Here is a 27,405-nt window from a genome sequence, read left to right on the forward strand (position 1 = left end):
AAACAGTGCTCAGAGATAGCAATAGCCATTGTTGACGTAACCTTTTCTCTCATTGATAATTCACTGCTGAGGGAGATTTGCATGTATTGGGGGTGTCAAATGCGTGGCCCCATCAAATGCAGGAAACCAGTCAAAATTTCTCCAGCTGGATATTTGGGGTTTTTTTCCCTTTTCCAGATGAAATGTAGCAAGAGTGTTTGCTGACCTTGAGGAGTGAAATTCAGCTCTGGCCCCAGTGAGGCTAGAACTGCTGTTGACTTTGTTTATGACAAATCTCAGCCTTTTTGACTCAGTGCCAAATTTTTCCTTCACTGACATCACTTTTACACATGCATAACATTTGACCCTCAATGGCATTGCTCCTCACTTACACTTGCTCACTTTGGGTGATGTCTGAAGCACCCATCTGCTGTCCTTCAGCTCCCAGCTCACAATTTGATTCTCTATGCTGTTATTTCCTCTGGTACTTTATGTAACAGATAGCATCTGAGCGAGTGTGAAAGGCTGGAGAAAAACAAGACTAACTGCAGTAGGTAAATCCACAGAAGTGTATTTTCAGCTGCTTCTCTGTTTGTTGCCGGTAGAACTGTACTGATACTTTGCAAATATGGGCACCAAGAGCTTTGGAGTGCAGGATCATCACATCCCATTGAGTAAAGATAAACATGTTTCTGGACACATCCTTGTCCAAGCTAAGTACATTAAACAAAGCTTTGCCTGGGTAAGACATGGGCCAAAACTGAGCAAAGACTTGAGAATTCGGCATCTGGGCAGCTGAGAAGGAAAGAAAATCTCCGTGGCAGTGACGAATGAGTGGACCCAACTTTGGCATTGTATAAGCTCCCAGATTATGTACCATTGCCTATAAATATTCTTTTTTTCTACAAAAATACTAAGCAATAGAAATCTCAGAAACCTGATGCATCAGAGGAACCTTGATGGCACTATGAACCTGAATGGAAGCACATAAACCTCCTTCCTGAGAGGACTAGTGCTCTTGCTAGGGGCCCTTTACTGAAAATGGTGAGTGAAACAACTAGATGTTCATTCATTAACTTCAAACTGCAGGATCCTGGAGTGCTACAGTACTACTAACCTAAGACATGCTCCTGCCAATGCACCTTAAATCCTAATACAACACTTCTCTGGCAACAGCCCTCGTGGCTCCCCAGGCAACTGGCCAGTGACAAGCTGTCCTGACTATTCTGGCTCTGAGCCTCTCGGTGTCAGGCAGAGAGGAAAAAGAAATCAAGAAAGTGAGAGAGAGATGACATACCAGGCACTGCAAGATATACAAAGTTCCACAGACACAGGAATTTGTCATCAGGCAGCAATGACATCAGTCTACAACTGCGCCCAGTGCTATTCCATCGCAGCAAAGATAAGTATCTAAAAAGTGTTTACCAACAGTATTTACCATAGGTGGCTATTACTATACTCAGCTCATCACAGCTGCCCACATCTTACATTTAATTTATCTGCCATCCCAAGGAATGTATGTGGTTATTAACATGCATTTACTTTTTTCCATACCGTGTCACTAAATTTCACTTTTTGTGACATGCAGCACCAGTTTACCCATGAATAATTGAAATGCTGAAGTATAATAATGTTAAAGCAGGCCTGATCAGCTTTAATTAATCCATGCCAATGTAACAGACTTTCCCCCATATATAAAGCCTTTCAGATGTCCCAGGCACCCTTAGGGGGATAAACACAAGAGATGAGTTGCCTTATATACTCTGTCTATGGATCTACATGCTTGGGCTTTGCCAGATCACCAACAGGGATGAGTGCTGTTGAACCATCTCTCCCGGTCCCATGGTTCCCTGGGTGGCATACTACCAGCTAGAATGCAGCAGGAAATATCAAAATAACATGAAAATAGGTGATTTCTCAGGCAACTAAGACCAGATGCATGTAAAGATTTATAAGGTGATGCTGGTTTCTGAAATTGCCCCCACTACCAAGTTTGGTTCAGTGTCATTTGTATTCTTAGTCTGATGCCACAAAATTTCTTTTAGTAAGGCCTCTGACACCAAAACAGTAAAAAAGAAACCCCAAAACCCGAAACCCAAACCTATAGACCCTAATGAAGACAAGATAGCAGGGTGAAAGGTCATGAAAAATGTCCTGAAAAACTGCTTATAATGAAGCAGAACTCATCTTGAAAAACGCTTCTATGTAATAACATAAAGAGGCTTAAAAATAGCAATTAGGATGCATAGGTAGTGTAGTACGATAGACAGTCTCCAGAGCTTTGTTAAAATGGCAGAGTGCTAGTTTATGTTACAATGACAAAAAATAAGACTCCAACATGCCAGATAGCTCTGATCTAATAGGGCACTTAAGTATATGGAGTAGCCCTACTTAAAACAGATTATGCACTTGCTTAGTTTTAGGCATGTACTTAAAACATGCTCGATGGGGACCTATAAGCCTAGAATCATAGAATCATAGAATCACAGAATGGTTTGGGTTGGAAGGGATCTCAAAGATCATCTAGTTCCAACCACCTTGCCATGGGCAGGGGCACCCTCCACTACACCAGGTTGCTCAAAGCCTCATCCAACCTGGCCTTGAACACTTCCAGGGATGGGGCATCCACAACTTCTCTGGGCAACCTGTTGCAGTGCCTAATGTTCATCTGAGTTTTAAAATTCATCAAACTTATTAAGTGGATAGTTGGATTATGTTTTGAAGGAAATCCTTTGTTAGAAGTCATGTTATTATTAAAAATTAGTTGGAATGATTTAAAAATATGTTTCATTTATTTCAGTAATTGAGTAATTAAAATAGATGTGTTGATTTCACTTCTAGTCAATTAAGTCACAGATTCTCCCTGGGGAAGATGATTCCTCTGTGCTGAACTCTACTTGCTTCAAAGAATCTTTTATGTGGTGTGGCCTCCACCCTTCAGTAGTCTTCACTGCAGTATATGCTTGCAAAAGTGGAGATTCCTCTTTTGGCTACAAAAGTTTGGTTTTACCCTTCAGCATCTCCTGAACAGGTTCACATGCATTCACCTTCCCATTCTTCCATTTGTAATACAGATCATTCCCCATTATTTCTGAAGAGTGTTAGAAGATAAACTGACAAATTTCAAGCAGTTATTTTATGGTTCTTATTTGCATTTAGCTATAAAGCTCTAAAGCTTTTCATCATTTCAGTACAGGAAATTATACCCTAGATTGTCTTTTAGACTGACAATAAAGAGAATATAAACCTTTTGCTTACTAAATATACTTTCCTTTTTTTAAGATAGTGATCACTGCACAAATGTTTGTTTCTTTATCCCTGTTGCACCCAAATTATAGCTTAATTGGCTATCTAGCAGAGTCCGTGGGTTCCAAAATTAGTCTGAACTGCACCAGAATACATTCCTTGGTGAACAGTGCAATATCTTGTAGTAGTGCATGTGTTGCGTTTTCAACCACCATAAACCAGTTCAAAGTTCAAACCAATCAGATCTGATGAAAGAGAGGAGTCAGCGACTCCTGGAGGTACCCTGGCACCCTGCCCTTTGTGGCAGGAAGCAAGATTTGAGAATAAGCAGACAGGAACTTGTAAGAAGCACTCACCCTTTCATGAGCTAGGTCACAAAACTAATCATGGGTAATGCTTGCGCCTCAGCCAGACTCCGAGCTACTGGCATAGTGTGAGGAGCAGGAGTTGTCCCCTTGTCATTACGTATAGGGTTCTGCTGGAGTGTTTAGCTCCTTTCTCAGAAAACAGGAGAGAGAAAAGAGTCATTCTTTGCTCCATAAAATTTTTCACAAATTGGTCGTTTGGATCACAGTCTATGAAGTATCATGGTTCTTTACCCTACAGCAGGCCAAATAGAACTTTGAGTGAAGTGCACGTTAGAAGTACCACAGCAACTACAAGACCACCTGGTCTACTTGCAGAATTCCTTTTACAAAGGCTTTGTTTTGCCAGTAACATACTTTAACCAACATTTTTCCATTATGTATCTAGGTAGGAGAAAACTTTGTTATCTAAACAATGTTTTTCAAGTTATTAGGAATATCCCCCAAATTCTGCAGTCCACATTCTCAGTTCTTCTATGAAAACCTGTTTCTTTCCTTTCTGCTGCCCTCTCCCCTAGAGCACTATTATTTTGCAGCTGTTTAACCAAAAAGTTATCCTCCTGGAAAATATATTTAAGGATTTTTTTACGAATCACCTGTACTGTGCTTGATTTTTTAACTTACGCTTTCTTTTCCACCGTGTGACATAAACTTTTACCCACACTTTGCAAGACCCTAGATCTGTGTTCCTGAAGCTGCTTCAGATGATGTTTTCTATTGACATCAGTTATTTGTGTTGATTGACACAGACATCAAGGCTGCAGGTGGCAAGAATAAATCAGGGACCAGCACATGAAGACCAGAGAAGGCCAAATGACCACTGGTCACAAGTGGGCCAGGGAAACCCATGCACCAGGGCACATACCAGGCATGTTATTCTATGAGGGAAATACATAGGCCTTTCCATCTCCTCGTCTGTGTCAGTCAGACTAGTAATGAAAGAGCTGCTACTGTGAATTTATGCATCTCCAAAACCATATAGGATTGCAAGTGCTTGCTTAGAGGTGGTGTGATATGACCAGGGTCCCCTAGAGGACCAGAACCCAGCATTCCTGGATACCAGCCTCAGTGAGAGAGACTCAAGCCCACAGAAAGAAGAGTTTAATTCCCTCACTGCTTGCTTTCTCTGCTTCAGAGGTCTGTGCACTAATGTGCAAGGCATTCTGCAACCCATCAGTCACAGTGAGACACCACTGAAAGGTCAGGAAAAAGAGCTTTGACTATGCTACAGAGCACCTGTCAGTAAGATGATGTTAGTTATTAGGTACTTTGCGAAAGCAGAACTAACAGCATCTAAAATGAAGTTGCTCTGAATGGTGTTAGCAACAGTCTTGATTTCTCTGGGATTCAAAATGTCAAAGCAGGACCTGACTGCTTCACATTCCCCTTGGCCTGGACACTGGGCAGGTACAATATGCTGCTTCTCCTGCTCCCCAGCCTGTCAGCATGCAGGGCTCTGGGATGGCTACAAGCAACTGTCCTGCCCTGGGGAGGAATGGCCCCTTCCTGACTAGGGAAGTGACTCTTGGAGTCAGCTCAGCCCTCCTGGGGTGTCTTTGCCAGGGGAGGGAAATTTGCAAAGTTGCTCTTTCTTGCGTGAGCAATACAGGTTCCGCTCAGAAAGGTAGCAGGGCTACATTAAGCCTCCATCGAGAGGAAGGGGGCGATCCAGCCTTGTCTGGGGGTTAGTGCTGCTGCCAGCCCGAAAACAGAGAGAAAGGCCCAGCCTGTGTTAACTTCATTTAGCCAGGAGCCGGTTTATGGGAGAAGGGAAAAGATAGCAGTCTGCAGCTGCCCGAAACTGCTCGCTCTGAGCAAGCGTGGTTTGTATGCGAGGGACAGTCCGCGGCTTCCCTGCGCTCAGACACCGCTTCCAGCAGCAGGTGCTGTCGGCTCCGCAGGGATGCTCCGCGCCACGGGAAAACGCCCGGGGCGAGGCGGGGCTGGGGAAAAAGGGGGCTCCCCCGAGCCTCGTTCCCTGGGGGTTCCTAGGCGGGGACATTCGTGTCCCACGGGGGAACGGAGCGGGGGTGTGCGTGTGGAGGATGGAGGAGGGAGCGAATGGATTGGAGAGGATGGATGGAGCGGGGGAAAGGATGGACGGGAGGAAAAGGATGAAGGGGGGAAAAGGATGGAAAGGGAAAGGATGAAGGAGGAAAGGATGAATAGAGAGGATGGAAGGAGGGAGGGGGGATGGAGGAGATAGGGAGGGAGGGAGAGGAGAAGGCGGAAGGGGGAATGGAGAGAGGAGGACCAAGGAGGGTGCAAAGAGGGACCAAAGGCGATGGAAAGGGAGCGGGGAACACGCGAAGCGGGGGACGAAGGACAGGGCGACCCGCGGCGCTCTCAAACGTTCGCGCCCTTGGGCATACGTGCCGCGCCCCTCGCTGCTCACCAACACCCTCCCCGTCCCCGCACCCCGCGGCAGCCACCGGCCTCGCTCCGCGCCGCGGATGCCCGCGCAGAGCCGGCGCGCCCGGCCCGGCCCGGCCCCGCCCGGCCCGCCCCGCGCGCCGCCGGCCATGCGGGGCCCCGGCGCCGACCGCCGCCACCGCCCCCCGACGGGCCGCGCGCGGGGCAGGGCGGGGGCGCGCCGCAGCGCTGACCGCCCCCGAGCCGGCGTCGCCGCCTGCCCAGCCCGCCGCTTCGGGTCCGGCTGTGCCCCCGAGGGGCTGCGGGGCCGGGCGCGTCCGTGAGGGGCGAAGGCGGCGGCGGCCCCCCGGGACCATGCTCTGAGCGCCCGGGGCAGCCAGCGAGCAAAGTTGCGGTGGAAGATGAACAACGCCGGTAAGTGCGGCTCCGCCGGGATGGCTCTCCGCCTCCGGACATCTTTTTCTCCGCGGCCGGCAAACACCGGGAGGGCATCCTCCCTCCGGTACCGGCACCCTCCTTCCCTCGGGCCGGCACACCCCGCCTCCGGGGCCAGTACCGCCGGGATGGCACCCCCCGTCCGGGCGCAGCTCCTCCGAGGCTTGCACCACCCCCGTCTCGGCATCCCTCCTTCGGGGCCGTCAGCTCCCGGGTCATGCCACCAGGGCCGGCACCTCTCCTCCAGGCACCCTCCGTCCAGGGCTGGCCCTCCTTTCGCCCCCGCCCCGGCAGGTGCTCACCGGCTCCCCGCCGGGACGGGGACAAGCCGCCAGCCCGGGCGAGGCGGGGGGTTCCGGGGACAATGAGACTCGCAAGTCGGGAGGGCTGCGCCTGCTGAGGGTCGCGGGTCTGCGCCCACTCTTCCCTCGGACACACTAAACCCATCACAAAGCCCCTAGGAAATTCGCTGTGACTTTCTTTCCGAAAGTCTGTTTTTTTGGGAGGTAATGTTTTTTGCAGAATTTTCTCTCCAAAGCAAACCTAAACCCTTCCTCCTTCCTTCTGTTAACTTCCCAGAATTTTTCCTTGATGAAAACTGGGAAGGTGAAAGAGACAGGATGAGAAGGGAACAGAGATTAAAGACAAGATGTTCAACAGTTAAAGATTAAAAGAAGTCACTGGAAAATTGGGGCAGACTTTAAATTCTCCACCAACACTTTCTGATTTTCAAGGGTGAGGCACGTGTGTAAAAACCATAAAAATCCAGGAAACAGTTATTACTAACTATGGAGTTATTTAGAAAAATCTAATGCTGCATCTAGAATTAAAGAGGAGGAGAAACAGTCCCTTTGTGTTAGCCTTAAAATTTTCCACTGTGTTTGCTTGTTCCAGAAGGTGAATGTTGCTGGGCACCTCACTTGCATGGGTACGTTCTGAAGCCCAGAGATTCTGCCGCTAGATCCCTTGCCCTACAACTGTAATGTACTGGGAAACTGTGAATCATTGTTTGCCAAAGCACAGGAACATAGGATCAGAAAGGATCTTTTAGGTCAAACCCAGCCCTCTGCTGTTCTATCAGCATGTCATACCACTCCTCTGAGTTTAAAGCAGAAGGTTCTCTTTCCCCTTGGAGCATGGAGTGAGGCACTGTCCTTCCCAAAAAGTGGTGACATTTCATTCTATTTTCTGATCCTATATGACCAGGCTCTGCCCCTCCCAGGAGACAAACTCATTTGAAAGTTAAGAGCCAGCCAAAAATTGCTTTAGCCATGATGCTCCAATCCCTTTCTTCATTTCTCCGTTATTTAAAACAGACCGCTGGTCTGATCCTGTGGAAGCATGGTGTAAGGAATATCAGATGTATCCATTTGTAAAGACTTACATTTTATTAGCAGTTTTTATTTTTCAGGAATGTAGGGCTGAATGAGATTACCTTCATTACCAAAAGCAGTACCCATTGTTACAGAGCACAAGGTCGTATTACTCCTTATATTAATTCATCAAATTATATCTTAAACCAAAGCTTTTTTATGTAGCTCTCCTGCTATTACTCTTACAAAACTGAGAACCTCCTACCATTGCTAGTTCTTCTAGTTTCCAGACCAGATTCATTGCCATTTTTTCTTGTAATTACATTGTCCTTTTGCTTAAAAATAGTTCTTTTCCTCCTCTGGTGTTTACCTCCAGGTTGTATTTATAGAGCGCTCATATCCCTTCTCAGCCTTTGTTTTGTACGTTCACACAATGCAAGGAATGTCTGTCCCGTAAGTACAAAGCAGAACTTCCTACTGAATCTGAAGGAGAGGGGCATTTGCTAACTGGTGCAACTCAGGGACCAGCATTAATCATCTTTGTATTACAGTAAGTAATACATAGCACCAGTAAGAAGAGTCATATGTGCAGGCATATATGGCAGCCTTGATCCCACAGAAGTTAAAATAATGACAGACAGAAAACAGGAAGGGAGATATGGATTATCCTCAGAGATGTGGAACTGATATGAAAAGAAAGACGGAGCAATCCACCCAAGGTCGCAGGAAGTCTGTGGTAAGAGACCAGAGACAGACCCCCATCTCCCCGCCTCATACATATCACCTTCCAGTCTCTAAGTACCGATTTGTTTGCCAGGTGCTGAAACGAAGCTGCCCATAGGAAGAATATACAGATGTTACACCTCTGAACAATCTGGAGTCTAAGCAGACTGTATATCCTTTCAGCTGCTACTGAAAGTGATATAGGAAAAGCTGCCATATGTACCTGTCAGAGAATTTTAACCAAATTTAACCAATTCTTTGGCTCCTAGGAAGCAATATATGAAACAACAGGTGAATATAAGCTATCTGCTGCAGTGTGAACTTCCTGGTGTGAAATCACCAAACTGGAAACATCACAAACACTTGCAGTTACATGAAAAAGAAATATGTGCCAGTAGTTTAGAACCAAGGTTATTTGTCAGGTACATGTGGTTTTTCATAGTCAGGCCCCCCAGCCCTACCAAGACTTGTATGTACAATCGGCTAGAGACAGTGAAAATGCTGGAGAATTTTCAGGATCAAGATTTTTTGCTGTTGAAATTAATCCTTTTCTGATTATATTGCCTTTAGATTTTTTCCCCTTCCCCAGCAGTGTTTCTCTGTGGGATGTTATGCTGTTGTGTTGTATTTACAGATGGCTGCAATAAAGTTACATAGTAAGAGAAATTTGTAAGCTATTGATCTGATATCCCAGAGTCATAATGCATTGATCTAATCATAGAGGATGGATTCCAGTAACTGTACAAAACAGCATTTTATTTCTGCAGAGTGGGATGTGCTCTGACAGCCCAGCTGTTAATATTTCAATTAAGATTTGTCAGACAAAATTCCCATGGGATAGTTACTACTGACTATAGGTCTGTCTTCACACTAGTGGGGCCTTCTTGCTATATACGGAGTACTTTTGATCACACATTTGAAGAACATGCACTGATAAAAGAGTATAGATGTTTTTCAAAAGTACCAGAGACTTATGCAGAAGTTGAAATATAATTTTCATAGTCTGAGGTGTTTAGGAGCCAATGACCTGCTGGCTTTGTACAGGGCCTCAGATCTCAGTGCCTAAAGCCCCAATTCTCAGAAGACACTTAAGTATCTAATTCCAGTTCAAGTCAAAGTGGGAGCTGATACCGAAATCTAGACTGAGGTCTCAGTTGAAAGGAAGACTTGCACTCCTATGTCATTAGAAAATCCTAGTCTAAATACCTTCTCCATTTCAAGTGACTGCCATGCAACTGTTTTCATTTCTTCTGTAACTGTTGTCATTTCAAACTTTTCTCTGATAGTGTGAAATAAGTGATGCATTTACATCCTGTCAAAGAGAACTACTTTTGCAGTGAATATTGCAAAATTAATGACATCTTGGTTATTTACAGTACATCCTGGTTCCTACCAGTGACAGCACTGGTGTTTTATGAGTTGAACCCCTCAAAAGGATTATACTTTCCTTGTAAATCATGCTACCTCATCTATTTAATCTCCAACATATTGAAGCAGGTTACACAGCTTATGCTGGGTACTTAATTCAGAATGACATTAAAATGGCTTATCTACATAGGCAGCTTAAACACACCCTCACTGTCTGACTTGGACAGCTGGCAGAATTGTAATTACAGGTTGGAACCTACAGCTTCCTATACTAGAAACATAATAAATGAGTTTTAGGACTCTGTGCTTGGCTTGCCTTAACGTTCCTGGCAGCATCACTGGAATGGCTGCTGGTGCCCATGTTCTGGCCAGGTCCAAAACCAGCTCTTCATCTGCAAAGAAGAGCTGTCCGTTTCACTTACAGTGAAGCTCCATGTGTTACTTTGATAGGAAACTCTGTCTGCCATTCTCTCAGAACAATTTATTCTCTGAGGAGTAAGCACCACGGTGAAAATATAAACCCATGTATTAGATAAGCTGAAATAGACACAGGTACAGAATTTCCTCTTTGGCCTGTTTTGTAAGAACCTTGGTGGTGTTTTGGTAGCTGAGGTGTGGAAACTTCTACCTATGACTGTACAGTGCAGTCACATTGTTTCCATGAGTTTCTGGGTTTGTGCAGCACTTAGCACACGTGGCTTTTGTTAATGGTATGAGCTCTTAGACAGCAGTTATGCTCTGATGTGAGAGGGGGCGTGAGCATGATGACTGCTGGTATAGGATAGGTTCTCTGTGTTTCATGTCATTGCCTAGTTTATAAAATAGAAATGCTACCGTAAAATAACTTCCATCCTTCCTGACCCAAATACTTTTAATGTCTATAATAGTGTTTCGGCAAGTGACATGTAAATCAATTACGACGTTTACTGCTATTCTTAAGGTTGCTTGTTCCCATTTCCTCAACAGTGGGACTCCACTTGTTTCAAATGCGGAATTTGATCCTAGTCTTTGGAAGAAGTTACAGATTTGCTTGAGAAAAGTAACAAGACATAGATATAGATGCAAAGACATACATTGATGTCTGTGTAGTATTTCAGTAGCGCATTCTGATCTAAGATAAAAGCATTTATATGACACAAAGTCTGGGTTAATTAGACTGAGGATTGGCTAACTGGCAGTAGCAAATCCCTGCAGTAGTTATCTGTAACATTATCAAATGGTGGTATGCCTAGTGCTGGGACCAGGATTATGTTCATACTGTCCAACGTTTTCCTTGGTAGGAAAGCAAATAGAAAAGTATCAGATGACAAAATTCACTTTATGATGTCAAGATTGGTGGAAGGGTAATTAACAAAGTCAGCAGGGCAGTTATATAAACTGACCTGGATCATTAAGTTGGATCCATTCAAACAAATTACACTTAATGCATATTATAAAGCTATCAGTTTAGAGACAATGACAGGCAACACAGCCTTGGGAACAATTTAGAGGTCATAATGGACAAGCAAGTCAACCTGATACAGTAACAAGCTAATACAGAATAGCAAGAACTGGGTCTAAGAAAGTACAGAACTCTGTAGACAGCATCAGTACCCACTGTGGAATTCTTCCCATAGTTCTGCCTCATGTATTTTGTAGGGGTTACTGGACAATTGGAAAAGGTTCAGAAAAAATCCAAAAGACTTCAGGAAAGACGAAATTGTCCAACTGCAAAGATTTAATGAGTTCATTTGTTTAGTTTACCAAAAAGAAGAATGTATCAAGACATAGCTGTAGGGAAGTGTATGTCTTCCCTAGAGAAACACTGAATAATAAAAGGGTCTTTAACCCAGTGGAAGAAACAATAACAAATGCGGGAGATAGAAGCCAGGCAGCACTAACTGGAAATGAGGGCTTTATTTTAAAAATGAGCTATTTATTACAGGAATAAGATAAAGATGATACTAAGGTATATGCTCCACCTTTTGCTGACTTCAGAACAAAGCCTTCAGAAGACAAGTTTTAAGTTTATTCTGATGTAGCTAACTGAAATTATACCGCTCCTGATCAGAGCTGAAGGAGACTTTCTGATGCCCTTGTCTGGATATTCTCCCTCTACTTCCTGTTTCTCAGGCACTTTCCTTCTGTGGATTCCAAGTCCTTCTTCCTGGGAAGAGGCAGTAACAGACAGGACTTGCGTGCATTGGTTTTCACTGGGATTCTAGGTTTGGTGCAGTCTCATCTTACTGTTGCAATGTGGTCTCTCCACCAGCATTGTCATTTCCATCCAAAAGCTCTCCAGATCCCTGAACTATGCAGTGCATTCACTGTTCTCAATGTGTCTCTCATTTTGACATATGTCTGAGTTGAATTAATGCCAAAGGCATGAATAAAACACAGGTCCACCAAAGTTTGTTGGTCAGGAAAAGCTACTTTCAGCATCTTACGAGCTGGCTGAACTGGACTGTGGCACCAGCCAAGCCTGAACTAGTATCTGCTCTGTGGAGCTAAGTCATTTTTCTTGGGCCTGGGACACGTCTATGAATATCCCTGCAGATGTGAAACCTCAGTGTTTAATTAGGTCTTCAACCCAAAATCAGCTGCTTGATAGGGGGTGGGGGTGGGGGGGGTGGGAGTGGTGGTAGATGTGGTCCCTTACAAGCCTTAATTAAATTCTAGTTTAATTCCTAAATCTGGAGAACATTTGAAAGTGGGTAGAAATAGTGTTTCAGACAACACCTCACTATAAAATGTCTATTGTTTCAAAGAAACACTTGAACAGTGAAGGCTGTATGAGTTGACTGCCATTCCAGGAGAGCTGCTAGGCTGCTGTTAACTGCTTAGAAACTTGGGAGGGGAGGAGAGTAATGTAATTTCATGTGGGCCATGGCAGAAATGAAACCATGCTGAAATGCAGGTTAGCCTGAAGGAAGGTGGGTAAGGAGAGGAAGTGGTCCTTGTCAGTACAAGGAAGCATTGAACAATAAGGGGAGGAGCAGGCTAAAGAAATTCCTATTCCCCAAGAGTTTCCTTTTAAGCACAAGGTGGGTGTGTCTCCCTCCAACATAAAATACATCTTAAAATAAACATGTACAATTATTTGTGAACATACACATTCCTTATGGTGCAACGGTGTTTTGTGTCCATTTAGAAGTTACAGCCAGAACCTTTCAAGCGGCTCAGACAGAAAAGGAAGCAGAAATTGAAGCAGAATGAAATCGTGGTGATAAAAGGCAAACAGTGGTGCTTTCTTTTCAGTAATTGTTTGGGTTATTTTTTAAACAAACACCTGTACTCCTTCAGCCACCTCCCTACCCCCTCCAAAAAGAAAAAAAAAAAAAAAAAAGGGAAAATTGTTTAAGGAGCCTTGTGAAAGGCAAGATCAACACATGTAACAGTTAGGAAAAAAATATGGAAGGAATCAGTAGTGGCCAGTAGCTGGCACAAGTGGGTAAGAGGAGGACACCAGGATCCGTTACCGTAAGTTCTCTTCCACTAGCAATATTACTGAAGGTAGCAGAAGGAAAAACTCAACATTACCTGATTCCTTTTCCTGGAAGAAATTATCACTGGAGGGAAAGTGGGTAACTGTGTTTAAGCTTTTTTTTTTTTTTTTTTTTTTTAAGTTGATGTCTGCATGGTTATTTTACGTAAAGGAAATTAGTTCATTACCTTATTTTATTTTGAATTTGTTTATAAGAGAAAGCTTGGGAGATCCTGGCATTCTCTACAGTCCAGTCTTTTTCTCATTACTCAGTGTTTCAGTACAGACACTCTGTCTGACAAGAGCAAGAATGAGAATGCAGAGACTGTGTTCAAGCCTGGTCACATCCCAGGTGTATTTGTGTCCTACTCTTGGACTGACATTCACTCCTAGGAAAAGCCAGACTCTGCAGAAAGTGGTATAATACCTCCCAAGTGATGTTTCTTCCTTGGAGTTAGTCCTAAAAATGCCTCATTATGGTGGTTAGGGGTCCATTGCTGATTTCTGGTGGGAAAGGTGTAAGGACTCAGTTTAGCTAATAAAAACGTAATGCATTTTACTACCAGAAATTTAGTTTAGGATGTTCAGTCATTGCAATAACTGATCTAAAAATCCAAAAGGTAGATCTGGCTGGGGAGCCAGGTTTAGAAGATACTCAACCCACTTCTATTCTCTCCCTGTTTTTAACTGTCAACAGTTTTCAGCACTCTGCAGCCTTCATCTGCTGCAGACTTGCTGCTGGCTGCAAGAGAAGCAATAGTACTTCAGCGCCGGTGAAGTGTTCGGCACGTAACGTCTCTGAAATAATCTGGAGGGAAAGATTAGCTACCCATTCTGTGATTTCAATAATGAGATAGATGCCCTGCAACTCAAAGCAGCGGTGGATACTGTGAAACAAGAGTACACACTACAGTACTGGAGACTGGCAAATACACAGTTCTCTCTCCCTCCTTTTCCACAAGTTATTTTAAGCCTCCCACACGTGAAGCTGGATTGGATAAAACCCAGATGCAGAATAATTCTTAATCAGTATATGCGATGAGGTGCCTGATTAGAACAGACTTTCTATTCCTGCTGGGCTGAGCTGAGATCACTGAATCGGTTTTATCTTAGATGAAGTCTCTCTGATGTCTCATAATTCTAGAAAGACTGTTTCCTGCTACATCAGAATGCCAAATTGTCAGCATCTTTCTGAGTATTGGAAGAAATTTCAGCAAGGTTAAGAAGATCAGAAGAAACAGCCTCTTATGTCTCTCAGAGTCAAACCAAACAAATATGCCAGTATTAGTTCAATACAAATTACTCCAGCTGGACTAAGATTACAGTAAGAAAAGTACCATGACACCAAATATCAGAACAATCAGAGAATAATTTTTAAGCAGTTTGCATTCAGTATTACTTTATTCTCAGTATGGTGCACAGCTGAATTTTAATTGTCTTCACTTCCACATGTCAAAGCCTGCATTCCGAAATAGTTATAATATAACAGCACAGTAGCTACACTTCCGGAACCTTATACTATGATTTAGGGTAGGATTTTGCATAGGAACCATGTCCCAAATGGTGTCTCTTGAGATGCTCTTCCCTTATGTCCTGTGCGTGGGACATGAAGATTTTGCACAAAGAATAGTTCCTGTCTCTCTCATGGTGAAATAATTTGTCCTGTGCTTTTCCTTACAATGGAGAGCTCACCTTTTTCCACTAAAATGTATTAATTAAAATTATAAAAGTAATTAGAGGTTTCTGATTGATTAACCATGTAATTACATGTTGATGGCTAGGAAACATTAGTAAGAGCAAAATCCTTCTCTTATTACTATCTGTAACCATTTGGTGCGCTGGCTTCTTCACACCACATATTTAATCTCATCTAAAATCTCAAGAGGGAGGATCCCTATTGTCGCTTATTCATTCAGCCTTTCAGCATTTCATTTAGTTATTTAAAGAATATTAATTTCAGGACCAAGGCAGCTGGAAATGGCGGTGGCACATAAACTGTATTGTGAGTAAAATGGCCATACATGACTTAATTCATCTAGCTTCAATCTAACTTATTGTCAGCGCTTTCACTTGAAATAGTTTAGAGACCCTGGCTGGCCTTATTTTGCAAGATAACTCACTTTTTAAAAGTATATTTTGATGTTCAGAGAAGATTGTAATTGCAGGGGGTCCTGGGGGATCTTACGACTAAAGAAAGGACTGAGGAAGCTGTACGCTGAAAACTGAAGTTTAAACCAGTAACTCTTGAAGTTTAAACCTTCGTGTTTAGGTTGAAGTATTTCATTCAGTGCATTATAGCTCAGCTGCATCATCAGTGTAAACTATTAGCCAAGCTTTTAGCAAACTGTCTTATCCCTCATGATTATCCCTCGTCCAGGTTGGACGAGGCCCTGAGCAACCTGATCTAGTTGGAGATATCCCTGTTCCTTGCAGGGGGGTTGGACTAGATGACCTTTGAAGGTCCCTTCCAGCCCTAACCATTCTATGATTCTATGATTCTATGATTCTATGATTATGTTGTTTGACAAACAAAATGTAACTCCATATTTTGTTACCGTGGTAATGGCAGATAGGAAGACTGTGTGTGAACACCAGGTGTTCAATTTAGTTTGGCTGGGTTGAGTTAAACCTTCATTTGTTGGTAAATCTAATTTTGTTCAATGCTAAAATTCTGCAAACTACATATTGAAATTAAAATGATTGCTACAAAGTGTACTGTGTTATAAGAACAGCTACTGTAGCTGAAAGGCACTTCTTTCACTGCAGTGAAACACTTCAGCATCATTGAATCAAAGTGATCATACTTAATCTTAGGGCAGACAGATTTCTGGGGCAGAATCAAAAGGTCTCTAATGTCATTAGTACTTCTGAGTGCAGGTGGTATTACTCATCTGTGGATATCTGTGTATGATACCCCCCTGGCTCCGCAGCTGTACATCTTTGTCTCCCCAAGTGTGCCAGGGCTGCATCTGGTTCAGTTCAGTTTTGACCTCAAGCTGTGTTCCCTGGAATAGCGAGTGTCACATGGAAGCACAATGCATATGCTTTGCTCCTTCAGTTCTCTTTTCAGAGTGGAGCCTTTTATTGGCTGCACTCCTCCTGCATTACAAGTCACTGGTATAAGATAAAGTCTACTGTAGGATATATTCTGCTGGCTTGAATAAGAAACCAAGATTACTAACATAGCTTTTCTCTCTTTTCTCCAGAAATCACAAAGCCACCACTAGCACCGAAACCAAAGATTATTGGTCATCTTTCTCCAGTAGCTGTCTCCAAATTTTCTCCTTCACTGCCAAGGGCTGATATTACTCATAACACGAACTCTATGTCCAGGGGTCCCAAACCACCTATTGCTCCCAAACCAAAATTCTCAGCTGACACTGAGGGCACATCCAGTGTTTATACTAACAACAATTTAAATAAGTGCTCAAATGGGAAACTGTTATGTCTTGATGGAGATGTCTATGAAGGAAAGCAATGCAATGCTGACTGCCCAGAAGCTGAGGCACATGATGAATACATTGTAGTTCCTGAAGCTCAGCTGACCAGCAGAGACTGTAATGACTTGGAACATGAGAATGATCAGAACCTAGATACCTCTGTGAAAAATGAAGTCTCAGAAATTCCAGAAGAGGTAGAGAAGAAAGAAGATAACATTGCTAATGATGAGGATACCAGTAATGAAGAAGTCACCGAAGATGAGCACCATAACTCTTCAGATATTGCTGAACGAATGGAACCAGACTCTGAGGAGTCAACCAGAGACTGTGACGAGTCCGAAGCACTTTGTGAGGAGTCCTCAGATGCCCCTGATGTGGATAATGATGCTTCCAAGAATGTAGATGAAGATGAGGATGTTGTAGGTGATTGTAGTGAAACCAAAAGCAAGGAGGAAACTTCTAACAACCTGGAACTGGTGAAGGACAATAGTGATTGTAAGACTGACAGTGATAACATTTTGAATAGACATGAGGAACTAATGGGTGATATCTGTAAAGATACCATTGTAATGCCACTATCCGCAGATGAATCAGTCTCAGGTTGTGAGAAGGCAGGGCAGGAGGAGGAACTGCCTGAGATTTTCAAAAAGGGAGATAAGTGTCTAGCACATGATGGTGACCATAGTGCCCATGCAGAGCTCGATTTGAACATGGAAGGAGAGTTAGAAAATGATGACTATGCAAGGCCTGACATGCTGCCTGATGAGGCCAGTGAAGAAACAGCTCCTGGCTTAGAACCACGTGAAGATGAACCCAGTGCTGAAAATGATTTAGGAGCGTCCATCCTTCAAGCAGCAGCTGAAGAGGAGGAAGCAAACCCCAATATTACAAACATAGGAGATGCCAATGATGGCTGCCAGATCACTGAGAGGAGAGGTGAGGAGAAGACATCAGAGGTAGCCTGTGAAGCAAGCAAAGACTCTGGGAAAGGGGAGGAAGAACCTGGGAATGCAGAGAATATGGATGATGGCTGTCAAACTGCTCCTTGTGAGAATGAATGTGGTGAGGAAATACTCACAGAACATTCAGATGAGAATCTTCAAACAGAAGGGACCTCTCTGGATGAAGATGATGTGGTCTCTGATAGTCTACTTAGTAGTCCAGGGATGAAGCCAGAGCTGGAAGATGTGACTGTTGAAGAGCATAGTGAAAGTATTGTGGAAACCTCTAAGTCAGATGAGCTGCAACTTGGAGACAATGAGGTGGAAACAAACAGCCTCAGCAAATGTGTCCCCAGTCCACCTCAACAGGTCCCACTTGAGGAAGAGTTGGAAGTCTGTAAGTATGGTAAAATGAATGTAGAATGTGGGACCAAACATGTCTTGCATGAAAATCTAGCAGTCCCTGAAGTGGTCATTGTGCCTGAAGAATCAGAGGAAAGAAAAACCAGCAATGATTTCCTAGATGACCCTTATGTGCTTCCTGCAGAAAATGAAATTGCTCATGATGGGCAGACTGATTTAGGAGCTAATCACAGTAAAAGCGATGAATTAGGCATGGATGGTGAAAACAACTTGCTGCCCATTGATCGTAAAACCATTGTCACTAGAACACGGTCGCTCTCTGGGAAGATGCCAGGCTATGTCCCAGAAACAGTTCCAGAAGAAACTGGAACTGAACCTGATTTACCATCTTCCCGCAATCGCTCTGGGACAGAAGACTTAAGCAATAATTTATTTTCAGTGGAAGGAAAACCAATGGAAGCCAACAAGGCATTACCAACTAAGTCAAGATGTTTCATTTTATATCCTCGATCTTACTCTGTTGAAGGGAGAGAGATACCTGTCTCTGTTTACAGAGAAAGTGATGGCTGTGTACTGGATGATAGAATAAAAAGGACAGAAGACAACTTGTCTTTGCCTTGTGTCAATGGTTCTTCAGGTAGTTTTTCCCAGATAAATCATTTTTCATCATGTGGCATGTCTACTCCATCCTCAGTTGTTGATATACCACCTCCTTTTGAACTTGCCTACATCACCAAAAAGCCAATCACTAAAAGTTCCCCTTCACTTTTGATAGAGAATGACTCACCTGATAAGTATTCCAAGAAAAAGAAATCTTCCTTTAAGAGGTTCCTCACTCTAAAATTCAAGAAGAAAACTGAAAGTAAAGTCCATGTAGATGTTAATGTTTCCTCTTCAAGGTCCTCATCAGAGTCTAGCTATCATGGGCCTCCGAGGCTGATGGAGCTGGACAGGAGGAGCCTAAGTAGCTCACCTCAACTAAAATCACACGTGGGGAAGCTCCGTGCATCTGAGTCTCCCTCAGCTGTTCTTTTCTATAAGGATGGTAAAAGAAAAGGAACGCCCAAGTCCTTCAGCAGGAGCGTATCAAGGGTGGAGTCATTTGAGGACCGGTCCAGACCTCCTTTCATGCCACTCCCATTAACAAAACCTAGGTCCATTTCTTTTCCCAATGCTGACACGTCTGACTATGAGAACATTCCTGCTATGAGCTCTGACTATGAAAACATACAAATTCCTCCTCGAAGATCCACCCGAGCAGGAACTTTTACGGAGTTTTTTGAAGATCCCAGCAGGGCATTATCTGCTGCTAATGAGAATGATGGCTATGTGGATATGAGCAGCTTCACTGGCTTTGAGAACAAGCAGCAAACTACAGACCAGGAAACAGAAAGGTACTGTAATAAATTATTATGTAAGACCTGCTAGCCTTGGCCCAACAGGCAAGGCTTCCCCTGCTAGGTATCGTAGGCAGATCCTCCATGTTGCTTGGCTTACACCCCCTCTCAGGAAATGCTTACAAGAAAGATTGGAAGAATACAAGATAAGCCTTTATCAGTGAAAAAAAAGACAGCAAATTAACTCTTTACCTTGTAAATGTATACTGGCAAGTCCCATGGATCTGGATCCTATGGTTTACAGATACAAACCAAAGAACGTTTTAAAATATTTGGTTTATCCAATGGATCTAATTTGTGTGAGCTGGGTACATGGGGAGAGTTTGCTTTTTTCTCCAGTAAGAAAGGTTTCTGACTTCTTCACTGAATGAAAAGACAGCCTATTTGCTGGAAGGGATTCTACTTCATTTTTTCTTTCCTGTCAATTTTTCAAAGCAACCATATGTATGTATATAGCTTATCTTTCAAAGTATATCAGTTAAGTATAGACCAGAAAATCCCCAATAATAAACTAATCAGACTAGACAGTCAATTTGAAAAGTTGCTTTAAAGCCTATCATTATGGCCCTTTGACAGAGCTGCTGATTTATAAATGAAGCAAATAGCTCTGTCTGAAATCATATGCATTGCTAACATTAATAACAATCCTTCATCCCATTCCATTAGACTATTTGCAAACAAGAAAATGTTTTTACATAGTTACATAGGAGCAATGCACTCAAGACCTTTGAATTTGATTTTCTTGTCAGATTATAGCGTACAATCTGTGGAGTGCAGAGATGTAAGTCAGAAGAGTGTTTTCCATTAAGTTCATGTCAAACAGGTAATAAGAAAACAAGGTGCAAAGCAAAGGAATTAAAAGGAATGTCTTTAATGCCGTTGCATTTTGTTAGAGCTGTGTGAAAAAAACATCTCAAAAGCAAGGTTTTCATGTCCATTTTCATCCATCATTCTCCTTCTAAAGATCGAATTATCCTGGTTTTTTTCAACATTTATTTTTTCCGGTCCTCTCCCCTGTCATTGTGAATGGAACAACCCATGGGCATTTCACACATCCCTCTTTCGATATTTCAGACTTCGAGAGTAAAAGAACTTTTCTTTAACACCTCTGAATGAGTCTTGCAACCCATTTCTAAGACAAGAACGATGTACAGTGCTTTGTCTTTCTGAGAGACGAGAACTGGCAGAGGTGGGTGAAGTGAGTATGGACAATGGGGAAAGAGATTGCACCAGTTCTTAAGCTGTGGATCCAACCGTGGATCCAGACGTGCCTGAAGCTGACGGGGCTGGGACACAGGCCTGTGGTTTAGCTCTTTGGAGGTGCTGGCAGCCTACAGCGCTGGGAGCCCCAGTGGTGCTGACACTGGGACATGGTGGAGCACAGTGCAGCTTCACAACGCACACAACCGCATCCTCAGCACAGCGCCCAGCAAAGCTGGGCTAGCAGGGCCTGACAGCCATTAGTCACACTGGTTTGCATTGCACCCAGCACACTGACGTCCGCCCTTGGAAAAGCTGGCCAGTTCTTTGTGTGCACGAAACACCGCCCATTTAGGGTAGTTCTTGAAGAGCCAAGTTAAAAATACTAAAACTACGTCAATTGCTGTGACTTGAGCCCATTTATGAACTTCCTGTGGAAGCCTGTTGTTTCGAGGGGAGAGCCAATCCAAACTGGTTCAGGAAGTCTCAAGGTCAAGGCGTGAACATAATTTTTCAGTCTGCTGCTTGTTGTGCATGCAGTTTTTGCTGTTGGGGAAGAAATGAAGGCTAGGCTCCTGAACAACCCCTTTATCAAGATAACTGGGGTGGAGGGGAAGAGCATCAGGCGGATAGCAATATACATACATTACTGCTGAGATAGCTATTATTTGCTGCATTTGTCAGGATGTTTTGGACAAAGACATGCCTGAAAAGCTTTGATGAAATGTAAATGGGTAATACATATCCAGTGGCATAATATACTTGGAGAAACAGTGTAAGGTCTAATCGTAAAGCAAAGCAAATCGTACAAGTACATGAACATGAACCTATTTACACATGCATAGATGATATATGGACATGGATGTTTTATTTCCTGCTAAAGCAGTTCTGCCTAAAATATCTCTCAATGGATTTAAGCTTTCTAATATGTATATCTGTCAAATACAGCTCTGCCACAACCACACAGGGATAAAAATTACTTTGAACTCCAGCCTGGTCATATCCTGAGGCTTATTTCAACCATTTGAGAGTACAAGGGTGTTGGATTAAACCCTTGCAATACATGAGACTTGAGCCCATGAACTTATCTTTGGTGCATTCACCTGCAGAGCACTGGTATTTAGCATCTGCTCATACCTTATGGAATTGCTACATTTTTGATGAATGGCCAAGTACAACTCTTTTATTGCATTTCAGAGAACAGAATGTGAGAGCGCTATAAAAGATGATAATAATCCAGAAACCTCCACTACTGCGTGCGACTGGGGAAGCAGGTGGAAGGGAGGCTTACAGAAATTGACAGATTAGAAGATTCACTGTTTAATTTTCTTGCTTAAAAGGAACGACCATGTGGAGTAGATTTAAACCAATAATTTCTAATTAGAAGCAATTGCGTTTATAGAAAAAGTCCAATAACAAAAGTGTTCTAGAAATATATCTTAACTTAGAATTACCATTGCCATAATAGACCTGGGAATATTGTCCCCTGAAGGGCAGTTATTATGTATTCCCAAAATTTAGCTATCTAGTATTAATAATTAAACTCCGATTCGGATGTATGACAATATAGATCATCATTAGCCTTCTGTACAGTGTAGAAATAATGGGACATAAGTGGAATTGGACAAAATTTCCCTGATCTTTCCCCAGTCCACATAGCCTAAATCAGACTCCATTTTCATTTGCTTTTGAAAAGTCACTTTCTAGCCCCTTTTCTCTGAAGAGCTGCACTACAAATTGCAAAGCAATACAAACCAGTTGTTCAGGCTGAAAGCAAAAGACGGCTGCACCCCTGTAACCTATAGCACTGCTGTGACTCTCAACAGCTATAAGTGAGAGCCATTTCACCAAAGTTACTGGCTAAACTTTCATCAGATGAAAGTCAGTTAGAATTGAAGTATTCTGGCACATATCTTACAAGAATAGCTTCACTAACCCAGTTTGACCTTCAGTGCATCAGCCATGCATATGACAGCATGATAAACATCAAGGGGATGTACCTCAAACACTCATTTCATAGTCAACCACAGTGCTTTTAGGACAGATGGAGAGAGTTTTATCAGGGTTTAGATAAGGTCAAGAAGATGGCATAGGTTGGGTATTTTCAGAATTTCTTTTCCCCTTTTTGCTTTCTACTTAAAGTCCATAGTTTGGATTTACCGGGTTTGCTAAATCTCAGTCTTTGTCTCTGCTAAGATGCTCAAAATCCAGAAAGGAAAGACGATAGGGAGAAGAGAGGAATAAAAGGAGTATATCTGCAGTTCCACAGCTAATCCCACTGTCATGTTGGATATTCATAAGAAATGAGCTAAAAACCCATGTTGCTGTTACCTGTACATTCGTATATCCTTCTACATAAAATGGTCATCCATACATACTAGAAGAACCCCAGTCTGATTATTGTACTTAACCAACAGCAGTACTTGCTCAGACTTTGACTCTCAAGTTAATTCTTGGGGGGCCAGTGTGGGGATTCCAGGGCTCTGTGCAATTGCTCCAAGGCTCATGGTAATTCCTAATAAGTCTCTAGAATTGCAGTCTCATGCCTGTAAACTACTCTCAAGGCTCTGACTTTCCACTGCTTTTAAAGATATATAGCACCTATCTGATGCTTCTTAGCTTCAGTACAATCAAGAAAGCTCATCGCTTCTTCAGTATCCTATTCCTTTGTAAATGTGTTTTATTCCCAAGGGTTCTGCTTCTTCAAGAAGAAGATGAAAAGAAAATTGTCTTTAGTAGGAGGTCAGGAAAAAAACATGGTTTATGTGTGTCAAGCAAGTGATACCTTTCCTTTAATTTGGCCAGACTGAAGCAGGAACACACAGGTGCTTAGAGACTGATACAACAGTGCCAGCATCTGAAATGCTAGCATTGGAGAGGATGCTTCATGGGTAAGCAGCTACATTAAAAGATTTGTAAGCAATCCTCTGCATGTAGCCGTAGTCAGTCTGGGCTTCTGCCAGGCCTACACGCAAGATCACAAGGACTACGTCAGTGCAGACCAATTCCAAAATGTATACCAAAACCATATTATAGTTACACAGCAATAGAACCACTGCCTGTGGTTGATGGGCCATAGAGAATGCAAATCTCTCTCCTTTAAAAGGAGAAAAATCCAGTGGATGAGCGGTTACTTCCCCCTCCAATGAGTATTTAGCTGTCCCTTTGCCTCACCACTGGATTCATCAACCTATGTTCTATCAAATTATGCCACTTCAGCGATTATCTCCTCTCTGCTCCCTGCAGGTCATCAGTCACTGATCAGCTCCAACGTGCGGTCAGGGACAGTCTGTATGACCGCCTATTCCCTGCCCTTCTGTAACATACACAAAAAAAGCCTAACAAAAGCTGAGCCTAACAAAAGCGGAGCATAATAAACATCTTAGAACATGAATTCTCTGCCTAAAAATAGTCTGAATAACATGCTACTCAGCCCTTCATATGCCCTTAAGCTTAAGATGAAATTTAAACCATTAGAGTTAATTTCCTACAACATAGCACATATTTTTAACCAATAAAATCAAGATGTCATATTCCTGGCTCTCTCTGCTCCTTCAAATGACAAGCACATATGTTATAGAAGATTAAATCACCAACTCTTAGAAAGGCACAGTGTGGTATCTAAGCACAGCATATGAAAGATAAGGTGAAAATCTAGAGATAATTATGTAATGGAAGCTTCAGTGTAAATAGTTCAAACACCAAAATAGCAGTGACCAAGAAAGGACAATCAGTGCTGTCATATTTAAAATAGTAAAAGAAATATACAGGAATATTATATATCTCTTGTTATAGTTGTGAATCAATGTCATTTATATAACCTCATGGAAATTCACAGTGCTTTAATTTACACAAAAGACCAGTAAGCTTCCAAATAAAAAGAAGGTTCTTAGAAAACCCAATACAGCAATACTGCAAGGTTTGTCAAAGTGGCAGCATGTCAGAGGTGCTCAGATACTGTAGTGAAGGACAGATGGGGAAGCAAGCAGAGAGATGCTTATTTGGGGAGAAACACTCATGAGGTTAATAAATGTACGTGATATGATTTGAGAATAACTACTGAAAGAATCCACCAGCTCTTTATCAAAGGCTGATGTGGAATTGAGTTCGACTCTTTATCTGCATCGCTAGTGTTTAAAAATCAGACAAGTACTTGCTGAACTGAAGCTGAGTAAGGGTGCCAGTTAACCTACAAGGCTATTATTTAATGCTCAGAGCAGAGAGGCACAACTTGAAAGTCTGATGCATACAAGGGCAGAAGCAAATGTTCAGGACTGTTCTTCTATGAAATCCATCAGAGTGAGCTGAATTAATGCCACTGTACACATTAAAGCAGGGGGAAGCTGAAGCTGCTACCTTTTCATTTCTTTAAATTAGTTGAATAAATCAGATTTTGATCATCAATTTCTTCTCCCCACTCTCCATTTTCTTTTTCTTTCAATTAGTGAAGACATTTGAAACAATTTAATTTAACTTCTAAAGTAGGTTACCCGCACCACAGAGTTAATCCCCAAGCATGATATGACTGAAGCCTCTAAGAGTGTCTGCCTTCAAATGCCTGCTGTAGATCATAGCCTTTGTATACTTTCCTCATTGCCAAAAAGTTCTGGACATCAGTATTTTGTAAAGTTGTGGCTCGCATATTTAATCTGTCATTCAAGAAAATGTACCTATAATTGTGGTTCTTGCGTTAGAAAAGCAAGCAGAATGGTTTCTAAAAGGGTGGCCTGCTTTACTGCTACTTCAAATTCCCACACTTAAACTCATTCCAAGAGTTTGAGAAAGCCGAAAAGGTTTCTGTAAAGGATATTGGAAGGGATTTCTAACAAATTGTGAAGAGACTTCCCTTTCATTCAAATATTAATCAGACAATCAACAAAGACTTTAAGGGATTCTACAGGAGATGGCTGAGACTAGAGCCTAGCCCTGCAGATCTCTATTGCTTGTAAGCAGAAAGCACTTTTTCTTTTTTTGTAATAAATGTCACTTGACCATTCTTTTCCTTTAAAGACTCTTACCCTTTAATAAGAGTAGGCAAAACCTTCCTCCTTTCCAGTGATCACTGGCCCCGTGTGCTGTAGTCACAGATAGGTGTGTTTGTAAAAGCCTATGTAAGAAAATGGATGAGAAAGAAAAGTGTATAGACTAAAAGAGGAGATGGTCTGCATACTAGGGAGTGAATTGTAGAGCTCATGCCATCCAGTGTCTCTGGCTGAACTATGTAGCACTCAGAAGTCCTTAAATAGAAAACAGTCTGTTCAGAAGGTTATTGCCATTAAAACGTGAACATAGGCTAATTCCCTGCTACATTGGATGCAGTTATGAGTAGCTGAGCTTGGCCCTCCAGCCAGTCATTCTTCCATAGACACTTCAAGTTTGGAGAGTCAGTGGAGCTGATGCTGGGGTGGAGTTTGGCCTGTAGTTCTGTCAGGAACATTGTTGTTTCTGCCTCCACAAAGAGCAAATGAGGGGGAAAAACTCTAAAGAGAGAAGCAGAAGAGCCTGATACACAAGAAGGACTTGTGAAAAGTGAAGCAGCACCAAATTTCTAGATGTTTCTGACATTTTCTACAAGACAAAGGCAGAAGAAAGTCACATGATCTGTTAGCTGAAGAGCAGGTTTAGCTCTGCAATATGCTCATATCAGTATTACTCTCATCCCAAAGAGCTGTCCAGTTACATAGTTTCTTGTTTAGGATAACAGTCACAGAGAATTTTGTCAAGAAGATAAAATCAACTCATGCTTTGTTTTTTCTGCTTGTCAGAGCTAAAGCAGCTCACTACAGGCATGGCTGGCAGAGGATATTTGAAAAAGATCCCCATTTTCAACACTGTTCAAGCTGTCTTTTGGCTTACTGTTGTATACAATAATAGCAATGCTGCTGACATTAGTTCATGCTATTTTACCCCACACTTGGAGTAGAAGCAAGTTAACTCTGGAATAGACCTGGAGAAAAACCTAGACAAAGCAGGCTTTCGGGGCATCTGGGCTTGGGAAGAAAGTTAAGCCCTGAGATGCAGATTCAGCCTAGATTTCAGGAAGTTGTTTGGGGAGAGATGTTCCCATCCCTTCCTCTTTTTGCTTTCTCAGAGAAACAGATCCTAGGTGATGATTCCATTCAGTTCCTAGTTCTCTGCCCTATACGTCCCTGCTCTGTGCCTACACTAAGCTAGCAGGCACCCATAGTACTGATAAGAAGCTTTACAAGGGAGAAAATTTCCTTTTTATAGGTCAAGCTGATGATAATATTAATTATGGAGGTAGCACAGAAGTGGTCTACTAATGGGGCTCAGGTCCCTTAAAGACCTGTATCAATCTATTGTATGGAATTTTGCTGACGGTTATTAAGCCAAGGAGAAACATGGTGATCATAAGCATTGTGAGAGGTCTTTTAAAGAAACATAAATTATTTTTAAAAACTTATAAATCTATACATAGCTTTTCTTTGTCTCAATGTGGAACATGTGCTGCACTGTGGATTTTGTAGATGAGAAAAAGTCCCATAAAAATGCCGTAACAGTGGGAACGAGGATCAGGGATTGAGCCTAGAGACAAGAGAAAGAAACATGTTCACTTGTGATCTGGTGAACATGATGGAAAATAAAATCTCATCAGCTTTCATCAGTTGTTGTACTTTGCAGCGTAAACCTGAAAGAAAGTTTGGTAAGTTCATTGCAGAGCAAGGGATCCCAGTACTGTACCCTGGCTTCAGGCTGTGCACAGCCTATTGAAATTCTTGACAATAGCCACAGCCAGCTCTGACATGAGTCATGTCTTTACTTCTGTTTACTTTAGTAT

The 27,405-nt window shown here is 42.5% G+C and overlaps 1 protein-coding gene and 1 long non-coding RNA gene across 2 annotated transcripts in view; one reads left to right on the forward strand and one right to left on the reverse strand.

Moving 5' to 3' along the window:
• LOC147527953 (uncharacterized) overlaps positions 1 to 27,405 on the reverse strand; it is a 186,175-nt gene that overhangs the window by 64,481 nt on the left and 94,289 nt on the right. The window lies entirely within an intron of this gene.
• FGD5 (FYVE, RhoGEF and PH domain containing 5) overlaps positions 16,576 to 27,405 on the forward strand; it is a 99,867-nt gene continuing 89,037 nt past the window's right edge. Inside the window, 1 exon segment of the mRNA XM_086619078.1 lies at positions 16,576 to 19,403. Coding sequence (XP_086475204.1) covers positions 16,591 to 19,403 — 2,813 coding nt within the window. The 5' untranslated portion in view covers positions 16,576 to 16,590.

Source organism: Tauraco erythrolophus, chromosome 12 (assembly GCF_009769465.1).
Source record: "Tauraco erythrolophus isolate bTauEry1 chromosome 12, bTauEry1.pri, whole genome shotgun sequence".
Lineage (NCBI taxonomy): Eukaryota > Metazoa > Chordata > Aves > Musophagiformes > Musophagidae > Tauraco > Tauraco erythrolophus.